General features: G+C 63.0%; 1 protein-coding gene across 7 annotated transcripts in view; it reads right to left on the reverse strand.

The window, feature by feature from the left end:
- The window catches only part of Rimbp2 (RIMS binding protein 2), a 60,220-nt gene extending 44,428 nt beyond the window's left edge, over nt 1-15,792 (reverse strand). For 6 of the 7 annotated variants that reach the window (XM_070024906.1, XM_070024901.1, XM_070024908.1 and 3 more), the window contains exons 1-4: nt 14,932-14,996; nt 13,918-14,007; nt 8,869-8,991; nt 2,517-2,621 (exon numbers count right to left, since the gene is read on the reverse strand). In XM_070024906.1, coding sequence (XP_069881007.1) covers nt 2,517-2,621; nt 8,869-8,991; nt 13,918-14,007; nt 14,932-14,955 — 342 coding nt within the window. In that variant the 5' untranslated portion in view covers nt 14,956-14,996. Of the gene's footprint in view, nt 1-2,516; nt 2,622-8,868; nt 8,992-13,917; nt 14,008-14,931; nt 14,997-15,712 lie in introns of those variants that run through there. The other variant, XM_070024904.1, reaches the window with a different exon arrangement.
- Between the last annotated feature and the right edge of the window lie 9,211 nt (nt 15,793-25,003).

The following is a 25,003-nucleotide window of genomic DNA, read 5'->3' on the forward strand; positions in this document are numbered from 1 at the left end:
CACAGGCGGGCTGGGACGTCTGTGATCACTAATCGCAGCCCCTTCTCACCCGGTCTCACTTTCTGCCACGCCCCAGATGCGTGCTGACAGGAGGCGCTCAATGATCAATTGCCTGGCGAGTGGATCCCGTGAGAAGCTGGCAAGGCAGAGCGTGGCTGTGGCTGCTTAGAGCCGCCAGGCAGCCAGGGCTGGAGTCACCTGGCCTCACCGTTGGCGGCTTGAAGTCAGGGCCTTGCTCCTGCTCGGCGGGCACTCTACCACTTAAGCCATACCTCAGCCCTGCTTTTGGATGGTTAATTGGAGGTGGAGTCTCACTGACTTCTCTGCCCAGGCTGGCCTCATTCTGCTCTTCTCCAGACCTCAGACTCCTGAGTAGCTGGCATTACCGGTGTGAGCCGCTAGCGTCTGGCTCTCCCTGTGCTCTTCAGGGCCAGCCTCACACGATCCCCCTGCTTCTCCCACCAAACCCCAGATGGGCCGGGCTGAGCGGCCAGGGCCAGGCACCCCTGCACAGGCACAGCCACGGGCAACACAAGTTGGAGAAAAAGAACTTGGCTTGGGGTGGGAGACTGTCCCCTAAAACAGGCGAAACGCAGCTCAGATGTGAGCAAGACCCTAGGAAGACAAAGACAAGCGAACCTGGCAGCACTGCGATGGTTCACCGCGGTTCTCTTCCCCTGCGCCCCCTCCCTTGGATGAAGCTTAGCATGTTCAAAACAAAATGAAGAGCTCAGGGACAGAGGGGGAGAGGAAATTGTGTGATGCCCTGGAGAGGTAGAGGAGCTGGATGACGGCACTGGCGCAGATGCTTAGTACCCGCCACGCTGGCTCCAGAGAAACGCGGCCCTGCCATCCTTACTGAGCAACATCTGTATTTCTGCAGATTTCTTATCTGCCTATAAAAGACCCCGCCTGGGGACCTGGCTTCCACGCTGCAGTGGGCGATGCCGGTTCCTCCCCGGCCCGGCCCGGCCACCGGAAGGAAGGCCTTCGGCCTGGGCAGCAGAGTGCTACGCAGCGGAATGCCTCCTAGATGAGGTGACTGCTGCCCGCTGTGCCGGCCAACCTGCTATGACAGGTCGTGGAGCGCCGTCCGTCCCCATCAGCACTGGCTTAATGAAATCTGTCCTGAACGCAAGATCTTGGCAAATGACGAGAGACGGGGTATCAGAGCGTCTGCCCGCCGCCTCTCGCTAATAAACTCTGGCAGGGGGAGCGGAGGTTCCTACCGCCAGCCAGGCCGGGTCTGCAAGCGAGCTCTTCGTGGTCAGACGGAAGACCTGGCAAGGCAGGGGTGTGGACAGAAGGCTCCACGGAGCGCGGAGGGGGCTCCTGCTGCCTGCCGGCCGGCGTTGAACCAGCAGCTACAGACCCTGCACCGCGGCCCAGCCCAAAGCCCTCGGCCACCCCAGTAGGTGCTCTCTGCCCCATGGGAGGAGGAAGGGCAGGGAGCGGGGACAGGGACTCTTGGGTTTGCGTTCCCTGGGGCTCCTAGCATTGTTTCCCTGTCATTAAACAGTGGACAAAGCTGGTGATGAAGCTGAGATGAACTTCTCAACCCATGCCATCAGAGGACACACAGGACACAGCCTGGACCACAGCCCTTCTTCCCTCCCCTCCGCCCTCTTCCTCCTTCCTCTCCTCATCTTCATTTCCCTCCTCTCTCTCTCTCTCTCTCTCTCTCTCTCTCTCTCTCTCTCTCTCTCTCTCTCTCTCTCATGGAACATGCTACAAGTGTTGCTCACCAAGTTGATTTACTTAAAGACACATCATATAAGCTGGGCACAGGTGGCTCATGCCTGTAATCCTAGCTACTCAGGAGGCTGAGATCTGAGGATCGCGGTTCAAAGCCAGCCTGAGCAGGAAATTCCATGAGACTCTTATCTCTAATAAACCACCAAAAAGCTGGAAGTGGAGCTGTGGGTCAAGTGGCAGAGTGCTCGCCTAGGCCCTGAGTTCAAGCCCCAGGATTGGCACAAAACAAAACAAAACATACCCACCCTGTAAAAAGCCTCACGCTAGCAGATACGACTGTTGCTGGAGGCAGTGTGTGGATGCCGCTCAAACACACAGACGTGGCCCTTCTGTGGGCATTCGATCGAATCCACTCACACAGCACCAAGAGGAAAGTCCTGGCCTGGCCCTGCGGTTCCCACAGGCAGCCAGGCCGGGGTCAGGTCTGGGGTGCCGAAGCCAGGCACCGCTGCTCGCGGTGACCTTTCCCTACGATGTCCCAGCCTCCCTTGCGAGGTCCCTTGCAAGGGCTGGCCGGTAAGGACATTACAGGACAGGGCTTCAAGTCCCTAAGAGAAGCACCGCCACCTCTGTCAGGAGGAGAGGAAGGGCAGAGTGGCCTGGGCCCCCAGACTCTCTCTCCCCTCTGTCTCTCTCCCTTCCCCCACCCCCACTTGGGTGCACTCACAGACACCCACACACATTCACACATGCACACACGCAGGCTGCAGGCCTGCACGACACGCACAGGCACGCCATCCCAGCCCCCACTGCCACCTCACCTTCTGCAGAAGCTCGATTTCCCGCTGCTTGGCGTTGAGAACGGCCAGGGCTTGCTCATGCTCCAACTCCAGCTGCTGCCGCCGCTCCGCAGCCTCACGCATATGCTGTGGAGACAGCGAGCCCTGAGCGCCTCCCTCCGCGCCCACCGCCAGCCGCTCGGTGCCCGCACCCGGGACGCGTGCAGCACGCCACGGAGCGCCCGCCCCCGTTCCCCCCCCCCCGGCTTCCCCACAGCCCGCAGCGAGGGGAACCCTGCGCCCCTCCAGCCTGCCTCCCCGGCGTTGGCTTTTATATTCTCGGTGCTGGAGCATCTGTGAGCCCCGGGATGGCAGTGGGGGCAGAGAGGCCCCGTCCTCCCCCGTCCCCACAGACAATGGAGGGGGCACCACCTCCCCTCCCCCCCACCATGCCCTGCCTCCGATCTGCACAAGTGACCCTCGACCCATCCCAGAAGCTGAAAGCCGGAGCTGGCCCATTCCACAGAAGGGAAACTGAGGCACGGCAGAGTGTCATTCTTGCCCATCAATCCCAGGGCCTATCAATCCCAGAGCCCAGGACCTCCGCAGAGCCGGAGGCTTGGGTTCTGTCCCTTCATTTGTCCCCTGGGAAAGTCCCAAGGCGGGTGACAGCTAGGCAGGTGACCACCAGGCTGCCCTGGGGGGCTGTGCCCAGGCCTCGGCGCCCCCTGCTGGTCGCGGCTGGAAAGCCAGCCTGGGTCCGGTCCTTACCCACTGTGCTCCACTGCGCAGGTGTCACGGTGACCTCTGACACCCCAACTCCTCCGTGGTCCTCCACTTCTGAGCGGCCCCTGAGGTCAGGGGTCACAGCAGACCCCCGTCTCCCTCCCGCCGTGTGCACTGACTGGTGACTTGTTTATAGCTACTGTTTGGCAATTTTATTGGTTTGGTGTTTTACATTTGTTTTCGTGTCTGAGGGGATGGTAGGCCAGGAGTCACACGGGGGGGAGGGCTGGGGAGGAGCCCCCCACAGCCCCCAGGTGCTGGCCTCACGTGGAGGAGGGACCCGAGGGGCTGGACACCGGGAGGCCGCAGGCCCGCCTGCCCCGGTCAGCGCTGGCACCTCTCCCGCGGCAGGGCGAGGCCTGCGCCCGCTTCGGCTGGGGCTGTATCGCTTGCTTGCCTTTAAAGCAAAGCCGCCCCTCCCATGACCTCCATGTCCCCTCCGCCGTCTCCACCAACCCTTCCCGGGACTCCAGAGCTGTAATTACCCCACACCTCAGCAGACAAGTGCTGGTTTCATGGTTGCTATGGAAACCGAGGAACATGGGATGCTGGGAACACAGAATTCCCCAAAATGCAAGCAAAACCTCACCAAACGGCGTCAGGTGAGTAGGGCAACGTGATCAGGCTGGGACTGGACGGTGGGAGCGACAGACACACCCTCGCACACACTCCCATCCCTGGGGGTCCAGAGAGCTCACCCAGGACCCTCCTGGAGGCCAGCCTCTTACACAGTGATGTCCTCTGCACACACCTACACTAAACCCCTCCGGACAGGGCCAAGCACCATGTGCACAGCTGCTGCCCAGGTTGTGCTGGGAATGGTGGTGCAATGGTGATGGTGATGGTGGTGCAATGGTGGTGCAATGGTAGTGGAATGGTGATGGTGGTGGAATGGTGGTGGAATGGTGGTGGAATGGTGGTGGAATGGTGATGGTGATGGAATGCTGGTGGAATGGTGGTGGAATGCTGGTGGAATGTTACTGGGAATGGTGATTGGAAACCAAGTGGCCTAGACAGGCCGTGGATGCTGAGGCTGGCTTCCTGGTCTGTTGTGTGCTCCTCCTTGCAGCCAACCTCCTGGACAAGGTCCCACAGCTACTGTGGTGTAGGAAGGTCCATTGTTCCCGGGGACGCCCCCTTAGGAAGTCTTCATGTAGCCATCCTCCCTCCTGCATCACAGCCTGTGTCTCTGCCTACAGAGGACACCGCCCATGGCCAGTGGGGGCTTCTCCTCAAGGGTCCCTCTGCTGGCCGTCCTGGGAGCACAGGGCTCCAGACCCCCAGAGGAATCAGAAGCCTCTAGCTCCTACCATAGACAGAATCTCACAAGAGAGCCCCCTGCTTCTCTCTCACACCCTCCAAGCCCTGTCATTCTGTATGGAGAGCTTCACAATGAAAAAGCACCAGGATGGTGCACAAGATGATGCGCAGGATAATGTGATGCATGAGATGATGAACAAGGTGATGCACAGGATAATGCACCAGATGATGCACATTATGATGCATTAGATGACGCATGGGATGATGCACCAGATGATGCATGGGATGGTGCGCAGGATGATGCACAGGATGATGCGCAGGATAATGCACCAGATGATGCACAAGATGGTGTGCAGGATGATGCATGGGATGATGCACCAGATGGTGCACAGGATGATGCACGGGATGATGCACCAGATGATGAAGGAGATGATGCACAGGATGATGTACCAGATGATGCAGGAGATGTTGCATCAAGGCAGGAAGAAAAACCCACTGTCTGCAGTACACTGCCTAAGGCAGGATTTATTTTTAAAGCGGTGATATTTATAGCTGTGTGTCGACATTAACACCAGCGTTTAAGTAGCCCACAAATGTCAGGGCCTCTTCCCAAGGAAGCTTGCCTGCCAGACACAAACTGGTGCAAACTGAATTACCCCTCCTCCAGAGGCCGAAGGTGAGGCTGCTCTGCCTGCCTGGGGAGGGGATGCCGGGAGAGCTGTGTGTCCTAACAGGAAGCAGAGGCCCCAGGATGCCTCCGGAGCAGGCTCTCTCTCCAGAGCCACGCCACCTCTGAGTGCGAGAAGTCTGCACTCAGGCCAGCGGCCCAGTGCCAGGAAGCTGTGGCCAAGGAGGCAGCACGGGATAGACAGACGGATGGATGGACAGACAGATGGACGGTTGGACAGATGGGGAGGGTGCTGAGACACCTCAAGGGCGGCCCGGGTCTTCAGGTGGGTTCTCTGGTTACTGCGGGCACTGCAGGCCTGCAGGAAGCCGGAGTTCGCAGCAAATGACCGCACTTCCTCCTCAACTGAGCCCGCGCAGACAGCCCCAGCACCCCTCGATGGCCATCCCCAACACCGCCACGAGGGCCTCTGGGGACAGTGGGACAGGCCTGGACTCCATCTGCAGAGCAACTACAGAGCCATAGGGAGAAGTCCACCTGCTGTCTCTGGCCGAACTGTCATCAGACTCAAGACAAGCTGCCCGTCCGCCGGTGATATTTGGGCAGAATAACACCAGTGCACCAGAGCAATCCGTGCAGACAGACACGGAGGCCCCTGGCTTGGGTCTGGCTGTGAGGCTGCCACAGAACCCAAGACAAACATTCTTCTTTGTCTGCTGACACTGTCTCCACTGCCTGTCACCCCGAGGTGTGAAGCCAGGTGTGACGTCACACCTCTCAGACAACGGGAGTCCCACGTCTCAGTGCAGACACCAGAGCCCTCCCCATCCTCCAGCAACAGACCAAGCCACCTGCAGGAGCCCAGAGCTCTGCCCTGGACAGCACAAGGTCACCAAGCATTGCCATGAGCACAGTGGCGGCCGATGGCAGCCCCATCCCTAAGGTTTCCATCAGCAAACCCCCATCCAAGACTGTCAGACCTGAAGCCACTCAACTCCGCCTCAGAACACGCTCCACACGGCAACTGGTCCAAGGACTCGGCTGGAGGCCAGGCTCCTGCCCCAGTGCAGCTCCTGCTGTCTCCTGGGTGGACTGTGTCCTGAGTGGATGGTCACTATCTCCTGAGTGGACTGTCACTATCTCCTGGGTGGACTGTCACTATCTCCTGAGTGGACTGTCACTATCTCCTGGGTGGACTGTCTCCTGGGTGGACTGTGTCCTGGGTGGATGGTCATTATCTCCTGGGTGGACGGTCACTATCTCCTGGGTGGACTGTCTCCTGGGTGGACTGTCTCCTGGGTGGACTGTGTCCTGAGTGGATGGTCATTATCTCCTGGGTGGACTGTCTCCTGGGTGGACTGTGTCCTGGGTGGACGGTCACTATCTCCTGAGTGGACTGTCACTATCTCCTGGGTGGACTGTCTCCTGGGTGGACTGTCTCCTGGGTGGACTGTCTCCTGGGTGGATGGTCACTATCTCCTGAGTGGACTGTCACTATCTCCTGGGTGGACTGTCTCCTGGGTGGACTGTCTCCTGGGTGGACTGTGTCCTGAGTGGATGGTCACTATCTCCTGAGTGGACTGTCATTATCTCCTGGGTGGACTGTCTCCTGGGTGGACTGTGTCCTGGGTGGACTGTGTCCTGAGTGGACTGTCTCCTGGGTGGACTGTCATTATCTCCTGGGTGGACTGTCTCCTGGGTGGACTGTCTCCTGGGTGGACTGTGTCCTGAGTGGACTGTGTCCTGGGTGGACTGTGTCCTGAGTGGATGGTCATTATCTCCTGGGTGGACTGTGTCCTAGGTAAACTATCTCCTGAGTGGACTGTCACCATGTCCTGGGTGGACTGTCTGTCTGTCTCCGTGTCCTGGGTGGACTGTCTGTCTGTCTCCATGTCCTGGGTGGACTGTCTCCATGTCCTGGGTGGACTGTCTGTCTGTCTCCATGTTCTGGGTGGACTGTCTCCGTGTCCTGGGTGGACTGACTGTCACCATGTCCTGGGTGGACTGTCTGTCTGTCTCCATGTCCTGGATGGACTGTCTGTCTGTCACCATGTCCTGGGTGGACTGTCTGTCTGTCTCCATGTCCTGGGTGGACTGTCTCCATGTCCTGGATGGACTGTCTGTCTGTCTCCATGTCCTGGATGGACTGTCTGTCTCCATGTCCTGGGTGGACTGTCTGTCTGTCTCCATGTCCTGGGTGGACTGTCTGTCTGTCTCCATGTCCTGGATGGACTGTCTGTCTGTCTCCATGTCCTGGGTGGACTGTCTGTCTGTCTCCATGTCCTGGGTGGACTGTCTGTCACCATGTCCTGGGTGGACTGTCTGTCTGTCTCCGTGTCCTGGATGGACTGTCTGTCTGTCTCCATGTCCTGGGTGGACTGTCTGTCTCCATGTTCTGGGTGGACTGTCTGTCTGTCTCCATGTCCTGGGTGGACTGTCTGTCTGTCTCCATGTCCTGGGTGGACTGTCTGTCTGTGTCCGTGTCCTGGGTGGACTGTCTCCATGTCCTGGGTAGACTGTCTGTCTGTCTCCATGTTCTGGGTGGACTGCCTGTCTGTCTCCATGTCCTGGGTGGACTGTCTCCGTGTCCTGGGTGGACTGTCTGTCTGTCTCCGTGTCCTGGGTGGACTGTCTGTCTGTCTCCGTGTCCTGGGCACCTGTCCACAGCCCTGCACACGCTCCCACAACCCTAGGCAGGCGTGAGTTGAGGGCGAGCCTTCAGCTGAGCGAGGCGTTGCGAGCCCCTGGCCCAGGGCGTCTGTGACGGAGGCGCGGCTCCCAGCTGCCCCGTGCAGGCAGAGCCTCTCTCCCACCAGCCTGCGCCGGGAGGCCCCTGAGGTCACTATGACACCAGGGGTGACGAGCCTGCGGCCACCCTTGCCTGCTCCTCTCGTGCCCCAGCTGGATGGGGGGGGGGGGGCAGGAGGGCCGCCCGGGGAGGGCTGCGGCCTCTCAGCGAGCCAGGCTGGGAAGCAGCTCCACCAAGCCTCCAGTCCGCCAGTCATCTAGTCCTCCAGTCCCCCCTTCCTCCGGTCCTCTAGTCCTCCAGTCCTCCAGTCATCCAATCCTTCATTCTTCCCTTCCTCCAATCCTCATTAGCAACGACCCATGGCTATGGCCTAAAGCCACTGGGTCTAGGACAGCCATCTTTGTCTATATCCATGTTACATGACAAACACGATACTTCAGACGAGTTCCAAAGTCCTTGGAATTCTGTCAGACCCTGCCTGTCCCGCCACCCAGCTGAGTAACGCCCCAGGCCTGCCCTCCCGGCCCTTGCCATGTGGGGCATCCCTCGGGTCACCCAGTAACCACAGGACCTTTGCACCCGCAGAATTCCACCTGGAACCCAACACCCCAGAGGCTGACGGTACCCACGGCTTGCACCCCTCACAAAGACCTCCCTCTGCTCACCAACAGGAGGAGCGCGCCCCTCCAAGCAGAGCACCCTCCCGCCTCCCCACGCCACAGTGCCGCCCCTACATCGGGTCGGCCCCGCACCGGGACGGCACGGCACGCGTCCTCGCCAGCGGTATAAATGGGAGCGAAGCGCGGCCCGGGGCGCCGCGGACGGCCGGCCCGCCACGCCACCCGCAGCCTGGGCCGCCGGGCGCCATCTTGTTGCGGACGCGGCGGCGGCTCGAGCGCTCCGGCTGTCCGGGCTCTGGGGCAGCGGCGCGGGCCGGGCGCCGGCCGCCCCTCGGCACGAAGCCGGCCTACCTTCAGGACCTGTTCCAGATTCTCCAGCTTGCCAAGGAGCCGGTGCTTCTCCTCCACGGCCAGGTCGCGCTCTCTGGTCACCGCGGTGAGTCTGTGCAGCAGCCAGGCGCACTCGGCCCTTACCTAGGAGCGGAGCGGAGCCGGGGCGGGGCCGTCACGCCACGCCACGCCACGCCACGCCCCGCCACGCCCCCTCCATGCCCCGCCACGCCACGCCCCTCCACGCCACGCCACACCACGCCGCCATGCCACGCCCACGCCACGCCCCCTCTATGCCCCGCCACGCCCCTCCACGCCACGCCACCACGCCCCCGCCACGCCACGCCGCCATGCCACGCCCATGCCACGCCCCTTTCGTGCCCCGCCATGCCCACGCCACACCCCCTGGTGCCCCCTGGCGCCCCCTCCACGCGCCCTGGCGCCCCCTCCACGCGCCCTGGCGCCCCCTGGCGCCCCCTGGCGCCCCCTGGCGCCCCCTCCACGCCCCCTGGCGCCCCCTCCACGCGCCCTGGCGCCCCCTGGCGCCCCCTCCACGCCCCCTGGCGCCCCCTCCACGCGCCCTGGCGCCCCCTGGCGCCCCCTCCACGCGCCCTGGCGCCCCCTGGCGCCCCCTGGCGCCCCCTCCACGCCCCCTGGCGCCCCCTCCACGCGCCCTGGCGCCCCCTCCACGCCCCCTGGCGCCCCCTCCACGCCCCCTGGCGCCCCCTCCACGCCCCCTGGCGCCCCCTGGCGCCCCCTGGCGCCCCCTCCACGCCCCCTGGCGCCCCCTCCACGCGCCCTGGCGCCCCCTCCACGCCCCCTGGCGCCCCCTCCACGCCCCCTGGCGCCCCCTCCACACGCCCTGGCGCCCCCTCCACGCCCCCTGGCGCCCCCTCCACGCCCCCTGGCGCCCCCTCCACGCCTCCTGGCGCCCCCTCCACGCCCCCTGGCGCCCCCTCCACGCGCCCTGGCGCCCCTCGCCACTGCAGACCTGGAGTCCAGGGGGCATTCTAGCACTGGGGGGGGCCACAATAACCCCATATGGAAGTGACCACTTTGGCCGCTGATGGACCCTCTTTCCCTCTCCCCCAACCCCAAATGACAGCTTCCAGAGCACCCTGCTGTGAGGTCAGCCAGGGGACCGCAGACTGCATGGGCACCGGACGCAGGCGTGGCAGTTCCAGGCCCAGCAGTGCCGCCGGGACCCCACCATGAACCCGCCCGTGCGCCTAAGTCTAACCGTCCTCACCCCGAGCCTGGACGGGGCCCGGGCCGGCCCAGCGCCCGTCCCGTCCCCACGGGAGACCAGCAGGTGCCTAGAACCCGAAGGGGCTTTCTGGAGCGCTCATCCTAGCTGTCCCTGCTGGAACTATCTAGAACTTCACATGGAATTCAGAGGGGAAAATCCAGACTCTTCCCAAAGACCCTGCAGGAGCTGGGACAGCAGCCGCGGGGGCAGCGGCCGGGCCTGGGGTCCTCACAGCCGCCCCGGTCCCCCGACCAAGACATGAGGACTCTGTCTCGACCCTGGGGGAAGGCAGTCATGAGGCCAGAGCGCAGCCTTTTCTGGGGTCTGGATCCCCTCCGCGCGGTTCCCCTCAGGCCCTGCCTGCTGGCGGGCACACACGGACCCTGGCCACCAAGGCACCCAGCGCCACCTTCCCTGCGGGGGTGGACAGCTGGGACCGCGGCACGGGACCGCGGCACAGGCCCGAGGGAAGGGCGTGGCTCTGGAGCTGGGACCGCGGCACGGGACCGCGGCACAGGCCCACCTCCATGGGGAGAGGGCCCCGCCTGCCTGCCATGGGCCTGGGGGGCCTGGGGGGTGTGAGGTGCTCATGCCCTTCTCCAGAGGCCCTGCCCACCCCTGCCCGGCCACCCCCACCCACAGCCGCTCAGCCCTGCCTGTGGGGAGCTGCTGTCTCTCTGTCTGCCTGTCTGTCTGTCCCTGTATGTATAGCAGGCTGCCCAGGCGGTGTGAGGGGAGCGGAGCCGAGCAGGGCTGGTGAGGGGGTGGGACGGGCTGGCGAGTCTCTGCCGGCTGTCCCAGTGAGTCACTGGCCTCCTGCGCACAGCACGCACAGCATGCGCTGTGGGTGCGCTCTGCCCCGGGCCTGCTGGGCAGGCTGGGCCGGGAGGGGGGCTGGGGAGGGGAGGCTGCTAGGCCTGCTGGGCAGGCTGGGCCGGGAGGGGGGCTGGGCCTGCTGCTGGGCAGGCTGGGCTGGGAGGGAGACTGGGGGGGGGAGGCTGCTGGGCCTGCTGGGCAGGCTGGGCTGGGCCAAGAGAGGGGCTGGGCCTGCTGGGCAGGCTGGGCTGGGAGGGGAACTGGGGGGGGGGAGGCTGCTGGGCCTGCTGGGCAGGCTGGGCCGGGAGGGGGACTGGGCCAAGAGGGGGGCTGGACCTGCTGGGCAGGCTGGGCTGGGAGGGGGACTGGGGGTGGGGGAGGCTGCTGGGCTTGCTGGGCAGGCTGGGCTGGGAGGGGGACTGGGGGGGGAGGCTGCTGGGCCTGCTGGGCAGGCTGGGCTGGGAGGGGGACTGGGGGTGGGGGAGGCTGCTGGGCTTGCTGGGCAGGCTGGGCTGGGAGGGGGTTTGGGGGGGACTGGGGGGGAAGAGGCCTTGGGGGGGCTGGGTCTGCTGGGTAGGCTGGGCCAGGACAGGGCTGGGCCAGGGGTGGGGACGGCTGGGCTGGGGGGGGGGGCTGAGTTGGGGGGGGGTTGGTGGGCCGGGAGGGCGGCTGAGTGGAAATCTCAGACCTTCAGGGAAAGATAAAGATGAACTTCATGGAGTTCAAGGGAACAGCACCTAAAGGGAGGAGAGGCTGTCTGCAGGGGTGAGGAGGGGAGAGGCTGACCTCAGGGGTGAGGAGAGGCTGACCGCAGGGGAGAGGAGAGGAGAGGCTGTCTGCAGGGGTGAGGAGAGGCTGTCTGCAGGGGAGAGGAGAGGAGAGGAGAGGCTGACTGCAGGGGAGAGGAGAGGAGAGGCTGTCTGCAGGGGTGAGGAGAGGAGAGGCTGTCTGCAGGGGTGAGGAGAGGAGAGGCTGACTGCAGGGGAGAGGAGAGGAGAGGCTGACTGCAGGGGAGAGGAGAGGAGAGGCTGACTGCAGGGGAGAGGAGAGGCTGTCTGCAGGGGTGAGGAGAGGAGAGGCTGTCTGCAGGGGTGAGGAGGGGAGAGGCTGTCTGCAGGGGAGAGGAGAGGAGAGGCTGTCTGCAGGGGTGAGGAGAGGCTGTCTGCAGGGGAGAGGAGAGGAGAGGCTGACTGCAGGGGTGAGGAGAGGCTGTCTGCAGGGGAGAGGAGAGGAGAGGCTGACTGCAGGGGTGAGGAGAGGCTGTCTGCAGGGGAGAGGAGAGGAGAGGCTGTCTGCAGGGGTGAGGTGAGGAGAGGCTGACTGCAGGGGTGAGGAGGGGAGAGGCTGTCTGCAGGGGTGAGGAGGGGAGAGGCTGTCTGCAGGGGAGAGGAGAGGAGAGGCTGTCTGCAGGGGTGAGGAGGGGAGAGGCTGTCTGCAGGGGAGAGGTGAGGAGAGGCTGTCTGCAGGGGTGAGGAGGGGAGAGGCTGTCTGCAGGGGTGAGGAGGGGAGAGGCTGTCTGCAGGGGTGAGGAGGGGAGAGGCTGTCTGCAGGGGTGAGGAGGGGAGAGGCTGTCTGCAGGGGAGAGGTGAGGAGAGGCTGTCTGCAGGGGTGAGGAGGGGAGAGGCTGTCTGCAGGGGTGAGGAGGGGAGAGGCTGTCTGCAGGGGTGAGGAGAGGAGAGGCTGTCTGCAGGGGTGAGGAGGGGAGAGGCTGTCTGCAGGGGAGAGGTGAGGAGAGGCTGTCTGCAGGGGTGAGGAGGGGAGACACTGTGCAGAGCTGAGGCTCCACCTGCCCCTGACAGCGTGGGCGCTGGATGCCCGCAGGGCCCCGTGCCGCCCATGCTCCTGAGTCGCTGCCCAGCCCCTGCCCAGGATGGGAGTGTGGGTGGGCGTGGGGGGCGGGCATGGAGTGGGGAGGGAGGCAGGGGACGGCCGCCCCAGTCCCCGCCCGCGGCTTCGTCAGCCCTGCCAGGCTGGGCCGCCCGGCACCGCCATTCACCTTTCCAGACCTCCCCGGGCGTGAGGGCGCCAAGGGGAGGGGCAAGGGCGCAAAGTCCTCCCACTTCTAAACAGGATAAGTGCACAGAAGCGTTACCGCCGCACAGTTACACCTCAGGACACCTATCCTATAGCACCGCAGTCCGGTCCAGAACATTCTCATCTTCCCCAGCTAAAGCTCAGTCCCAGCTTCCCCCCCTCCCCCGCCCACCCCCTCCGCGGCGTTTTCCACCTTGGTTTGGCTACTCTGGCACTGAGTGGAAATGGAATGATTTGTCTTACAGCATTCCACATAAGCCCTAAGCTTCATCCACATGGCAGCCTCTGTCAGAATTTCCTTCCCTTCAAGGCTGAGCCAGGTGCTACTGTTTGTCTGTGCTGTGGCCTGTGCCGTGGTCTTGTCATGGCCTGTGCCGTGGTCTGTGTGCTGTGGCCTGTGCCGTGGTCTGTGTGCTGTGGCCTGTGCTGTGGCCTGTGCTATGGCCTGTGCCATGGTCTGTCTGGTTATCCATCCACTTAGGGAAGCTTGGGCTGTCTCCAGCTTCTGGCCGCAGTCACTGGTAATGCGAGTGCACAAATGTGCCTTTGAAACTCTGCCTTCAAGTCTTGGGGTGCCCATCCAGCGGTGCAGTGAGCAGGGTGTGAGTGACCCCACTCAGGTTTGCTTCCCGCGTGGGCCACCACGGCTCCTTCCCATGCTCAGGGTCTCTATCCCTACTGTGGCTCTTAACTCCTGACAGACAAGCAGGAAGGCAGCGAAGTCGAGCATGGTGAAGCGCTAGAGGATGCGAGAGGCCGGGCATCTGCAGGGTGGCACCGTGGAGTGAGCGGCTCCACACGGGCGTGGCCAGGGAGCTGCCGGGCGGCGGTGGCTGGCAGGGTGCACAAGGCTACCGGACAGGGGCGGGCGGATCGCAGGCGCGGTGCCGGGACCCGGGGTCTCAGGCGCCTCCCCACGGCCCCCGCCCCTCCCCGCAGGCCTCTAGGTTGGGTGAGGCTGGGGTTCTTACCTGGTCATGCGGCAGGGCTCTTGCAGGAAGGCCTGCATGATGGAGTCTCCAGCCACAGTCCACCCAGGCTACTTCCTTCAGTTCATTGTCCTGGGGCAAAAGGAGGGGCTGATGAGAGTGGCTCCAGCTGGAGCCGGGCAGGGCCGGGCTCATCCCAGCTCCACAGCCCGGGCCGGGCCGGGCTCCATCCCAGCTCCACAGCCCGCGCCGGGCCGGGCTTGATCCCAGCTCCACAGCCCGGGGTCTGGGGTCTGGGGCGGCGGAGCCTGCGCCGGCACAGTAAAATCCTGAGCGCTCTGCACTTAGCGCTAGGGGAGCTCCGTGGGTCTTTTGCCCGGCTCCCAGCGACCACAGGGAAGTGTTCAGCCATAGACTTTATTTCTATTTCATCTCGCCCACTCCCGCTCGGTGTGCAACCTGATGAAATCAGTCTTCCCGGAGAAAGAGCAGGCTCTGCCTAAACCGAGCACAGGAGACAGAGCCCGGCACCCCTCGGGGCTCCTGGGGGAAGGAACACGTCTCCCAACAGCCCCCCGGATCAGCCCCAGCCTGGACCCACACTTGGGAACCCACACTTGGGAACCCACACTTGGGAACCCACACTTCGGTCCCCGCCACAGGAAGCCGGCCACAGAGAGGGGTGCCGAAAAGCAACGTCGCCCCCAGGACGAATGCACGCCCCACCCCTAACACAGGGGGACCTCAGCACAACTCCACAGGGGCCCCAGGAGTGCCCCGCAGAGCCCGGTCCCCAGCCAACACCCAGGTCAGGCCAAAGGGGGGGACAGAGGTGCCAGCCCGAGCCGCCTCCCAACGCTGGCGTTTCCCTGGATGCCCAGCAGGGGCTGTGCGGGGGGCGCCTGCGGTTTCACCCACGGCCTGGCAGTGGACGCAGGCTTGACCCTCGGGAGACAAGCTGGACAGCTGCCCACCTGGGCAATGTGGTCCTACAACGACGCGGGCAGCGCAGGGGGAGCAAAAGACCACCCTGGAGGGCAGCAGAGAGAGACTCACCCTGAAAGGCCTGGTCACAGACATCTGGTAGACCTGGGCTGCCACAAGGACACGCCACCACTCCAATGAACCCTTTCCCAGTGGACAGGCCCACCCCGGAGACGCCCAGCAAAGCAGAGATGGCCCGAGGCTTCGGCTGCATGCTGGAGACCAGAAGGCGAGCAGAGGATGTGGGCTCGTCACCGACACACGACCATCGCGTGGGTGCGGCCACGAGGACAGCCCACAGGAGGAGGGGTACGCTGACACTCGGAGTCGCGGGGCCTCGGCGCTCAGCCCCTCTCCCCCGCCCCCTGCACCCGTGCCCCGCTCTGTCCCCCTGGCCTGGGTGGGCGTGGTGGTCGGCTGGCCACAGCCAGGGCCCGGTCTTGACGTTTGGTGACAGACGCCCACAGCCTGGAGTGAGCAGTGAGCGGTGACTCACGGGCTGCGGGGACCGCAGTGAGGAGCGGCTGGGGTAACAGCGGCTGCACAGCGTCCTTCCTGCCTGAGCTTCCTGACCGGGACTCACACGGACACGGGCGGCCTGGCCGCCGACCTTTCAACTGCTGAGCCATGCAAACAGGTGTCACCTCTGATCTTTTCCGTCCAAAGCCTTGCAAAGTGAGAAGGCTCAGGGCCAGCAGACAGCAGAGACCAAGGGAGGAAGCTGCTCAGCAGGACCGGCTCACAGGCAGTCTGCCACCCCCGGCACCGCAGGAGGGGCGGTGGGTTCGAGCCCAGGCAGGGCGGTTCTCAAGGTGAGCCCCTAACGCCAGCCCCTGCGCCACACCTTCCTCACCTGCGTCTCGTTTCCTGGGGCTCCAGGCTGAGGACAGGGAGGTGCCGGGCCTGGCTCTGGACGGCTACACGGAGCCCCTGAGCGGGGCCGGGGGTGACGGGCACCACACGAGAGCTAAGAAAATCGGGATGCCTTTCCTTCCATCACGTCTAAAAACAGAGAGCTGTGCACACCTCCCACTTGGCCTTGCGTTCCAGTGTGTGCGTGTGTGTCTGCACGCGCTGCTGTGCCAGCCTCAGGAAGGCACCACACTGACTGTGCTGAGTCCACAGCCCAGCCTCAGTGATTCTTTTGTGCAGAATGAGGGCCGGAGGACACCACAGAATTGCGGGGAGGGAGAAGGGGTCCAAGGCAGGACCTGCTGGCAGAAGGAAGCGCGTTCATGACTTCCGTGTCAGCTGACACACTGGCCTTGACTGGCTTCCCGCATTTGTTTCCCTCCCATCTATTAATTCATTCGGGGGCTTTATGGGTTGAGAAAAGCAGTAAAAGTTTTATAACCAGCTTCATCTCTGGACACATGCAATTACTTTATGAATTATAAATATGCAGTCGCATTATGCTCAAATATAAACCGCATCGTTCTAGCATGCAAGTCTAGTACAAGACCACTATTGATAAAACGATGTGATTATTGTCAGTTATATTAACATACAACGAAGATCATTTAAGTCAGAGCTGGAATGCATTCTAGAAAGAAGGCAGAAGCAGCCTGCACCTGGGGCTAAATGGGTGGAGCTGCTGGAGGAGCGGCAGGGAAGGGTGTGGGGGATTGAGGGCCCCACCCCAGCTTCGCTGCTGTCCAGGGTGCTGACGCTCTCTGCCGCACCCCGACTCAGGAGCGGCCGCCCACCCCGGATGCCCGGCCCCCCAGGTGGACACAAAGGCCTGGGTTTAGGGAGGGTTCTAGTCCTAACTCTCACCACACGTGATCTGAGAAAACTATTTAACCCTTCCAAGAGACAACCCAGTCAACACCCTGTGAACTGAGAGACACAACCTGAGTACATGGTACGGCCCGGGTAGACAACCATGCTGCACTACTGGGGAGCAGGTCTCTAACCAGCTAGCGAGGAAGCAGCCCCTGCTGCTGAGGAGCAGGTCTCTAACCGGCTAGCGAGGAAGCAGCCCCTGCTGCTGAGGAGCAGGTCTCTAACCGGCTAGCAAGGAAGCAGACTCAAACACCGCCCAGCCCCAGGGGAAACCACGCTCCCCTGCGGCTCGGCTGTCCTCCCTATCCACCTCGCCCTGCGGGGCTGAAAGCCTGTAGGCTGCCCCCAAGCCCTTCCCACCGGACCAGGGCTGACAGGGATTGGGGCTCGGATGCCCCTGCTGTGGGAGCAGCACACAGGCCCTGGGCGCTGAAGGGTGCGGTGTGGCGCTGGGCAGTGGTTCCTCCAGAAACCAGGCAGCAGCCCACCGGGGGAGCTCCAAAACTCCAGACGCCACCGAACCATCCCTAACCTCAGAACGTGAAAACAACCCAGTGCTCGTTAGGGCCTGAGCCAAGCAGGGCCAAAGCCACGGGACAGAACAGAGCTCCGCATGAAGAAGGACAGAAGGACGGAGCCTCAGAAATACACTGCAGAGCCAATGAGGACGGGCCACGAGCCACGTGTGCAAACCCTCAGATCAAACCTTCAAAGCAGGCTCATCTACGGGGACCGGAGGACACGGTGATGGGAGGAGAAGAGGGAGGAAGAGGGGGAGACGGAAGAGGAGGAGACGGAGGAGGGGAAAGAAGAGGGGGAGGGGAGAAGGGGGAGGAGGAGGGGGAGGAGGAGGGGGAGAAAGGCTTGGCGCCTGGCCGGCCTTCCAGGCGGGAACGTGGAGGTGATCACACACCTCCGTGGGAGCCCTGGCTGCCGGCCAGCGCCCGCGCTGACGCATTCCTCACAGGCTACCTGAGTCTAGGTTTTAAAACTGCCACTCAGCCCTCTGGCAAAGAGTCAGAAGTGCTTGATGGAAGAGGGACAAACCTGAGTCCCTCCCCCAGCACCCCTGCCTTGACCTCCCCCCTCAGGCCCCCTCCCCCTCCCCCGTCTGAGGAGCCGGGCTGTGTTCCGTGCACTCCCAGGGCGCCGTTGGTACCCGGGGCGCATGTGGCCTCACCCCAGGAGCGCACTGCATGGTGCGTGGTGGTTTATAAACCACACCTGACTCTCCCCAAAGGGCCCCAGGAATAAAACTACTTCTAGAGCAAGGCAGAATAATGACTTCAAAGGGAAAGGGAGCAAAACATTAGAAACCGTACAGCCGGAAACTCCAGGGACAGGCCTTTTGCCTGTTGGAGCGGGGCTGCTGGCAGGAGCGCGGACAGGAAAGCCGCATCCATTAACTTCCATCCTCCGAGGAGGGGCCCTGGGGGCCGCCACAGGTAACAACGCCAGGAGATAGTTAAGTGACTGCTTAAAAGGCATTTGCTTTCTCAAGAGAACACTTACAGCACGGTTTAGAAGTGGCACAAACCCCTCAAGAGTTCCACCCGCCTTCTCTCCCCCCCCCCCACCTTCCCCCTCCCCCCTTCCCATGCCTTCTTCTGGGCGTTCCTTCCGTGACTCCAGCCGGTGGAGGTCAGACCTATGTGAGTGCCAACTTTAAAAAACGGGAAATTTAAAAGTGAGCACCTGTAGCTCACGCCTGGAATCCCAGCTACTCAAAGAGGCTGAGATCTGAGGGGCATGGTTCAAAGCCAGCCAGGCAGGCAAAGCCGAGAGACTCTTCTCTCCAGGGAACCACCAGAAGTGGAGGTGCAGCTCAAGTGGTAGAAAGAGTGCGTGAGGCGCTGAGTTCGAGCCCTCGTTCTGCACCAAAATAACAAAAACAGAAGGAAATGCCGCACAAGGTTTTGGTGGAAAGTGGTCAGTTTTGGCCACGCTGGGTCTGTACTTCCTTATGGTCTTCCTTTGCAGTGGTAGTCCTCAGAGACACTGAAGAGAGAGGCTCAGCCACACAGTCAGTCCCCTGGCGCCCTCCTGGTCCGCTTGGGAGACCAGAGGCTTCGTTCCGGGATGGGCAGTCCCGAGCAGAGGACCTGCCCGCCCCCCTCCAGACCCTGCCCCTCCTGCTCATGGCACCTGCTTTCTCTTGGCCAGGACTGCGACTTTGGAGACCTCTCTCTGCTCACCACAGCAAGCAGGAGACGCATGGGTAAAGAATGTCGCAGGCGCCAAGCACAGCTGTGCCTGACCGCAGCGCTGACTCCCGTGCTCTGGGATCGCTTTGGACTCAAGGCTCCCTCCCTGGGGGAGAGGCCTCCTCCAACGAGCTTTACCACAGGTGTCGCTGGCCGCGGAGCTGAAACACTCGCCACTGGGAGCAATACTGTGCCACAGAGTGACATCGATGCCGCCGCTCAGGGACAGAGGCCGGGCGCCCACTGCTCAGGGACAGAGGCCGGGCGGGCACCGCTCAGGGACAAAGACCAGGCAGGCATGCCGCCACTCAGGGACAGAGGCTGGTGCCCACCACTCAGGGACAGAGGCTGGGTGGGCACCGCTCAGGGACAGAGGCCGGGCGGGCACCGCTCAGGGACAGAGACCAGGCAGGCACGCCGCCGCTCAGGGACAGAGGCCGGTGCCCACCACTCAGGGACAGAGGCCGGGCGGGCATGCCGCTGCTCGGCTGGCGGACTCTGGCCGGCTCCTCCTGCGATCACAGCAGGTTTTGTGCAAACCAAGCTTTCCACCGCTGCTTTCAGAGCCCGGCACAGGCCCCAGGGCAGTCTTCTTTCCGGCTTGTTTAATTCCAGGGCCAGGCAGCTTACAGGCACATGCCTGTAATCTCAGCTACTTGGAACACTCAACTATAGATCAGAACATAAATTGCGTCTGATTCTGACATATTTTGCTCGTGGGATATAAGAGACGCTTGAATCTTGTCCGGCCAAACATATGCTTCTCCAAAGTATGTTCTTGAGACAAATATACATTCAAGAGCCAGGCGGCGACACTGTGCTGTGTCTGGTCCCCATACCGGTCATGGCCCCGGACCCACGGCCAGCCCTCTGCTGCCTGTCCACACCAGTGAGCGGCTGGGCCTAGCCTGCCTGACCCTCTCTCTCTCTCCAGGAATCTCAGCCCCTGTGTGGAGCCAAAGACTACCACTTATATCTTGATGTCAGTGGACTAAGACACTGAGAGAGGCCTAACACACCAAAGGGAGGAGGCAGAGAAGAGAGAGGCGGGGACGGAGAGAAAGAGACCCCAGGCAGGCCTTTCGTTGGCTCTGCTCTCTGTAGCTCAGCATCCAGGAGAAGAACCTGTCCAGTGAGAACCCCTGGATCCTCTTCCCAACATGGCTGAAGCAGTGGACTGCACCGTCCTATCCCCGGGCCCGACGCCCAAGGCGGACACTGCACCTGGGAGGACAGCCCCACACAGGGCCCTGGACCTGGGGTCAGGAAGCAAAGCAGCCTGGAAGAGGCGGAAGAGCCCCAGGACAGGTGGCAGGATTCGGGAAAATGAAGAGAACGGCTAGAGACAAGAACGGCAGCTCTTCATCCATAGGTCGGAACTCTCGTCCTACTGAGACCACCGGGAGTCGTGGCGAAGGCCTGGCAGGGAAACAGGAGCGCATGCTGGCCACCAGCCACAGCCCCGGGCCATGCAGCAGAGCCACACACGGGGCCGCCCGCCGCCCCAGACACCAGGGCCCCTCGGTGTCGGTGGCTGAGCCTCCGAGGCTCCTCACACTTCATGATCTCCAGGGGCAGAGAATCCGCGCCCCGGTACTAACCCATGCACATCTACTTCCCGGGGAGGGGGGAAACAAAATCGTAAAAGTCTTATAATCTAAAAATAAGACCCATCTGGAGAGGTAGCTATTCAGGAGCTCACTGACGCACAGCAGGATGTGATCATGGTGTTTTTACAACCTTGACCTTGGAAAGATTTCTGTGTAAACAGCTCGTGCAGAAGCTGGTGGCGTGAAGCAGCAGAGGGGATGAAGGGACCTTGCGCACAGCCTCAGCGTCTGGTTCTGCGGGAAGCACTGGTCATGAAGGACCACTGTGCAGGCGTCCGGGACCATGTGTTCTCCAGGGCAGAAGCGGCCTGGCCTCCACGTCTGCCCGCCCGCAGGAACCCCACAGTTGTCATGGCGACCGCGCAGCCCAGCAGGTGCGCCCGCCCCTGCCTGTCCTTTGGGAGGGAGGAGAGGCGAGTCTGAATGCGGTGCTCCGGGTGACATTCTGAACGGGGGTCACATGGGCTGTGGGGTCCTGGGCTGTAAGCCCATCTGTTTTTAAACGTGAGCTTTTTTGTTGTCTTCCTCTCGATCACACTGACACACGCGTAGGATGTGTGCCACACTGGCCAGAGCTTTGTGAACAGCAAAGGGGTGTTCAGTGGAGGTCAATCCTCCCGGAGGCCTGCCCCGGTGGACCGGGGCAGCCCAGGACCCCAAGACCCCAGGCCCACGCTAGCTGCTTGCATAGCTTGTATCTCATCGTGTGTCTCTGACACAGGGTGGGGCTGGGAGGCAGGAGCGCTCAGGGCTGCGTGTGGACAGATGGCCCCTCCGTGAGCTCCAGAGTTGAAGAAGGAGCCACGCAGAAGGCTGGTGCAGCCAGGCGCCCTGTGCCACGGATCGCCCCCACCCCGAGCTGCGGGACCCAGAGGGGCCACGGCCGCTGTCCCTGTTCAAGATGAGGCCATGCTGGAGGGGCGTGCACCTGCTCCACGAGCCTGGCGGGCATCCAGAGGAGGGGAAGGCCACGGGGACACGTCTGCCACACCACAGCCCCCGGGGGCCAGGACACCGCTGGGCACAGCCCCTCGGAACCCCAGCAGGAGCCCACCCACAGGGGCCTGGTCCCACACTTCCAGCCCCAGGACTGGGACAAGAAGCAGCAGCGTGAGCCGCCTTCTGCAATGGAACCCCCTGTCCCCTCCGGGGCCGCAGTGGGCGGACACCCCCTCACACGGCCCCCCAGGGGAGCCAGCCGGAGGCCGGGCTCCACTAGGAAGAGCTCCATCAGACACTCACAGCCCCAGAGAACAGTGGGCCTCCACACGGCAGACCCAGGACCACAGCCCCTGCCGAGCTGTGCTGAACCCCAGCCCGCCGGAACAAGTGGCCAGTGTCCTTCGAGGCCACTGACTGGGGAGCCATTCACTGTGAAGTGCAGGCAGCAGCCACAACTCCCCTGGGACAGCGAGGACACGCCGCTCAGCTCCCCTGGGACCTGGCCGCTGTTCCCAACACCGCACCACTGATGGCACCCCGGGAGCTGGCTTCCGGTGGGTTCTTTAAGCCTCCTGGGACTCAGTTTCCCCATCTGCCAGCCATAGGGCCACATAAACACATGGCACAGATGGTAGGCGCAGGCCCCGGCTGCCCAGTGCCATCCATCCTGCCAGCTCCAGTCCCGGGGAAGAGACAAAGGAACAGAGCAAGGCCAGCACCCTGTGGTGCTGGAGTGCGCTTCCAGCTGACCGAGTCCAGCAGCCCTCCCGCATTGTCCCCGGGAGAGTAACTGAGAACGCAGGGACATCAACACCCCGGCAAAGTCAGAAAACAAACACTTCCAGTTGTGATCCGTGTGGACATCTGGGATCATAATATTTTGCGATCACCGACAAAGACACCTCTGTCACTGCAAACACACACAGCTGCCGGGCGGGGCGGGTCCTCCTCCCTGAGCTGGAGGGCTGGCCCTCCTCCTCCGGGGACCAGGACAGCCGCCAGTCGGGGTGCGCCCAGCTCCTGGGGTGCGCCCAGCTCCTGGGGTGCGTGAGCCAGGCCCAGACCCAGGGCCCGGGAGGTGGAGCAGGGCCCGCAGGGCCCGCGGGACCACAGCGGGGGAGGGAGGCAGGCAAGCACAGGCCTCCCCACAGGGCTGGACCTCCGTTTGGGCAGACAGCTTCATTGGAAGGGCAGATCCTGAGTCGAGCTGCTCAACTCTCGGCCCCCTCAGCATCACCCAAGAAAGGAAGGTGCTGGCTGTCCGGGTCAGGGAGAGACCGCCCCGCCCCATGCCTCCCTAGCCACAGCCTGCGGCCTTTCCTGCTGAAACCGTGGTGATTCCACCCACTGCGAACACACCTTTTCTACACCGCGTGTCCCGGGTCACACCACCACACGGCTGACCGCTCAGCACCTGCCCTTCCCCTCCTCACAGCCCCTAGCCCTGGGGGGGGGGGCTGGGGGCGGCTCCCGGCTTCCAAGAGGCCAGGCGTGGTCTGCCAGAGCCAGGAAGCCCAGGGTGGGGCTGAGGTCGCCGTCCCAGCGGCCAGGCCACTGGCGGCAGCAGTCCAGCCGCATGTCCACCACGGAGCAGACAGGCGGTCTGAGCAGCTTCCCGTGGCTTTCAATGGCCCCTCTGGGCTGCTCCCTGGTGTCCAGCACAGTCTGACACCACGCCTCTGACAGATACTCTGGTGTGGCTGGGCGTGGCCGAGCTGACCGCTGGCAGGCCAGTGGGCAAAGGCAAGCAGAGTTCTATGCCTGCGGACCTGGCTCAGGAACTGCGGGGAAACACTGGGGCCTGAAGCTGGGATACCCCGTGAATGTATGGTCTCAGCAGGGGTCCAGCCCCGGGGCTGGACCAGCTCCAGGGCATCGCATGGCGTCCAGGTGCTGAGCAGCTCTGGGCTGCGGACCCCCTCCAGCTCCAGCGGGGCAGAGTGCTCACATGCACACACTTGGGCACGCTGGACCAAAGCAGTCACCCAAGAAACCAGACTCTGGAGCCAGGCGGCAGGTGTGGGAAGCAGGAGAGGCGGACCGGCCCTGGCGGGCGGGCGGCGGGGACGGCGGGAACTCCTTAGCACAAGCTGCTAGAAGCAGCAGCGACTACCAAGGTGCCAAGAGACATATGTGAGCACCACAGGCCACACACGGAGCCCCGAGTCCTAAATGAGTCGTATGTGCGCGCCGCAGGCTCCGGGTCCTGAGCGAGTCACACTGGGAGCGAGCCTGCTGGGACAGGTGCCCACCACAGCGGGCAGGCGGGGACCTGGGGGCCCCACACCCCCAGGACCTGCACCCAGACACAGCCCACACTGCGAGGAGGGCAGCGGGCTGAGCCAAGGCCGGGAAAGGAAGGGCAGACTTGATGGAAGGAGAGGCCTGCCAGTCTCTGTGGAGACCACAGAAGACGCCACAGGCCTTACGAACCCCACTCCCAGTGAGATTAAAATTCTTATCCATTACCTGGCATCTCGGGGATTTGCTGGAGGCAGGATTTCCTCCTGAAATTCATTTCCTCTGGGCTTTTGTGCAAAGCCCACAGGGAGATCTCGAGATTGTCTGCCCTCTCTGAGGGCAGGAACAAAGAGATCAGATAGTGAGAGATCAGACCCACCTGCTAATCAGAAACTGGGAGATCAAAACACCGGCGTCCAGATACCTCACCTTCAGACAGAGTTACCCAACCCCCCCACACCAGATGAAGACTCCAGCTCACCCAGCAAGGCAACCCGACCCCTTAATCAAAAGACTTGCTCAGACACACACATGCTGGTGAACACACAGGCTTGGGGGCAGGGGCGACTTGAACTCAGGGCCTGGGCACTGTTTCTGAGCTTTTTCACGTAAGGTGGGCGTTTGGCACTCTAGCACTTGAGCCCCAGTTCCACTTCTGGCTCTTTGCTGGTTAATTTGAAATAAGAGTCTCACGGACTTTTCCTGCCTGGGCTCTGAACCAGGATCCTCAGGTCTCAGCCTCCTCAGTAGCTGGGATAACAGGTGTGAGTCCCCCCCACCCCTCCACCCCTCCACCCCTCCACCCCTCCACCCCCACCCCTCCCCCCCACCCCTCCACCCTCCTACCCCCCTACCCCCCCCACGCACACACACCTGGCAACACTGACTTTAGGTCCTCACACAAAGCATTCATGGAGGCGCGCCATATCCTCCCCTTTCTGGTAAACAAAGATCCTCCTTCACAGCAGGTGTCGGGCTGGGGAACTCAACCCAACTCACCAGCCCCAGCCGGGAAGCCCATCCTCCATCCGCCACCCTGGACGCCCCACCTCACCGCTCCCGGGCTGCAGGAGTCGGACCAGCTCTGCCTCAGGTGTCTCCCTGTGCACAGTGCAGAGCCGTCCGTGAAAACCCACCAGCCCCGCTCCACACACCCGGCGCGACCCCTCTGACGTGGGCCTGGGCTTCTGCCTTTGCAGAAAAGCTCAAGTTCAAGCCCTGATCAAGCCCCAGGACTGCACCCATGTGTGTGCCTGTGTGTGTGTGCGCACACACACACACACACACACAGGAGTACCTGGGCCCCCCAGGGCAGAGCCCATGGGTCTCGCCCCTCCTCAGCCCCCCCCCCCCCGTGCCGCC

The sequence above is a fragment of the Dipodomys merriami genome, unplaced genomic scaffold, assembly GCF_024711535.1.
Source record: "Dipodomys merriami isolate MVZ:Mamm:240054 unplaced genomic scaffold, mDipMer1.0.p SCAF_163, whole genome shotgun sequence".
In the NCBI taxonomy this organism is placed as follows: domain Eukaryota; kingdom Metazoa; phylum Chordata; class Mammalia; order Rodentia; family Heteromyidae; genus Dipodomys; species Dipodomys merriami.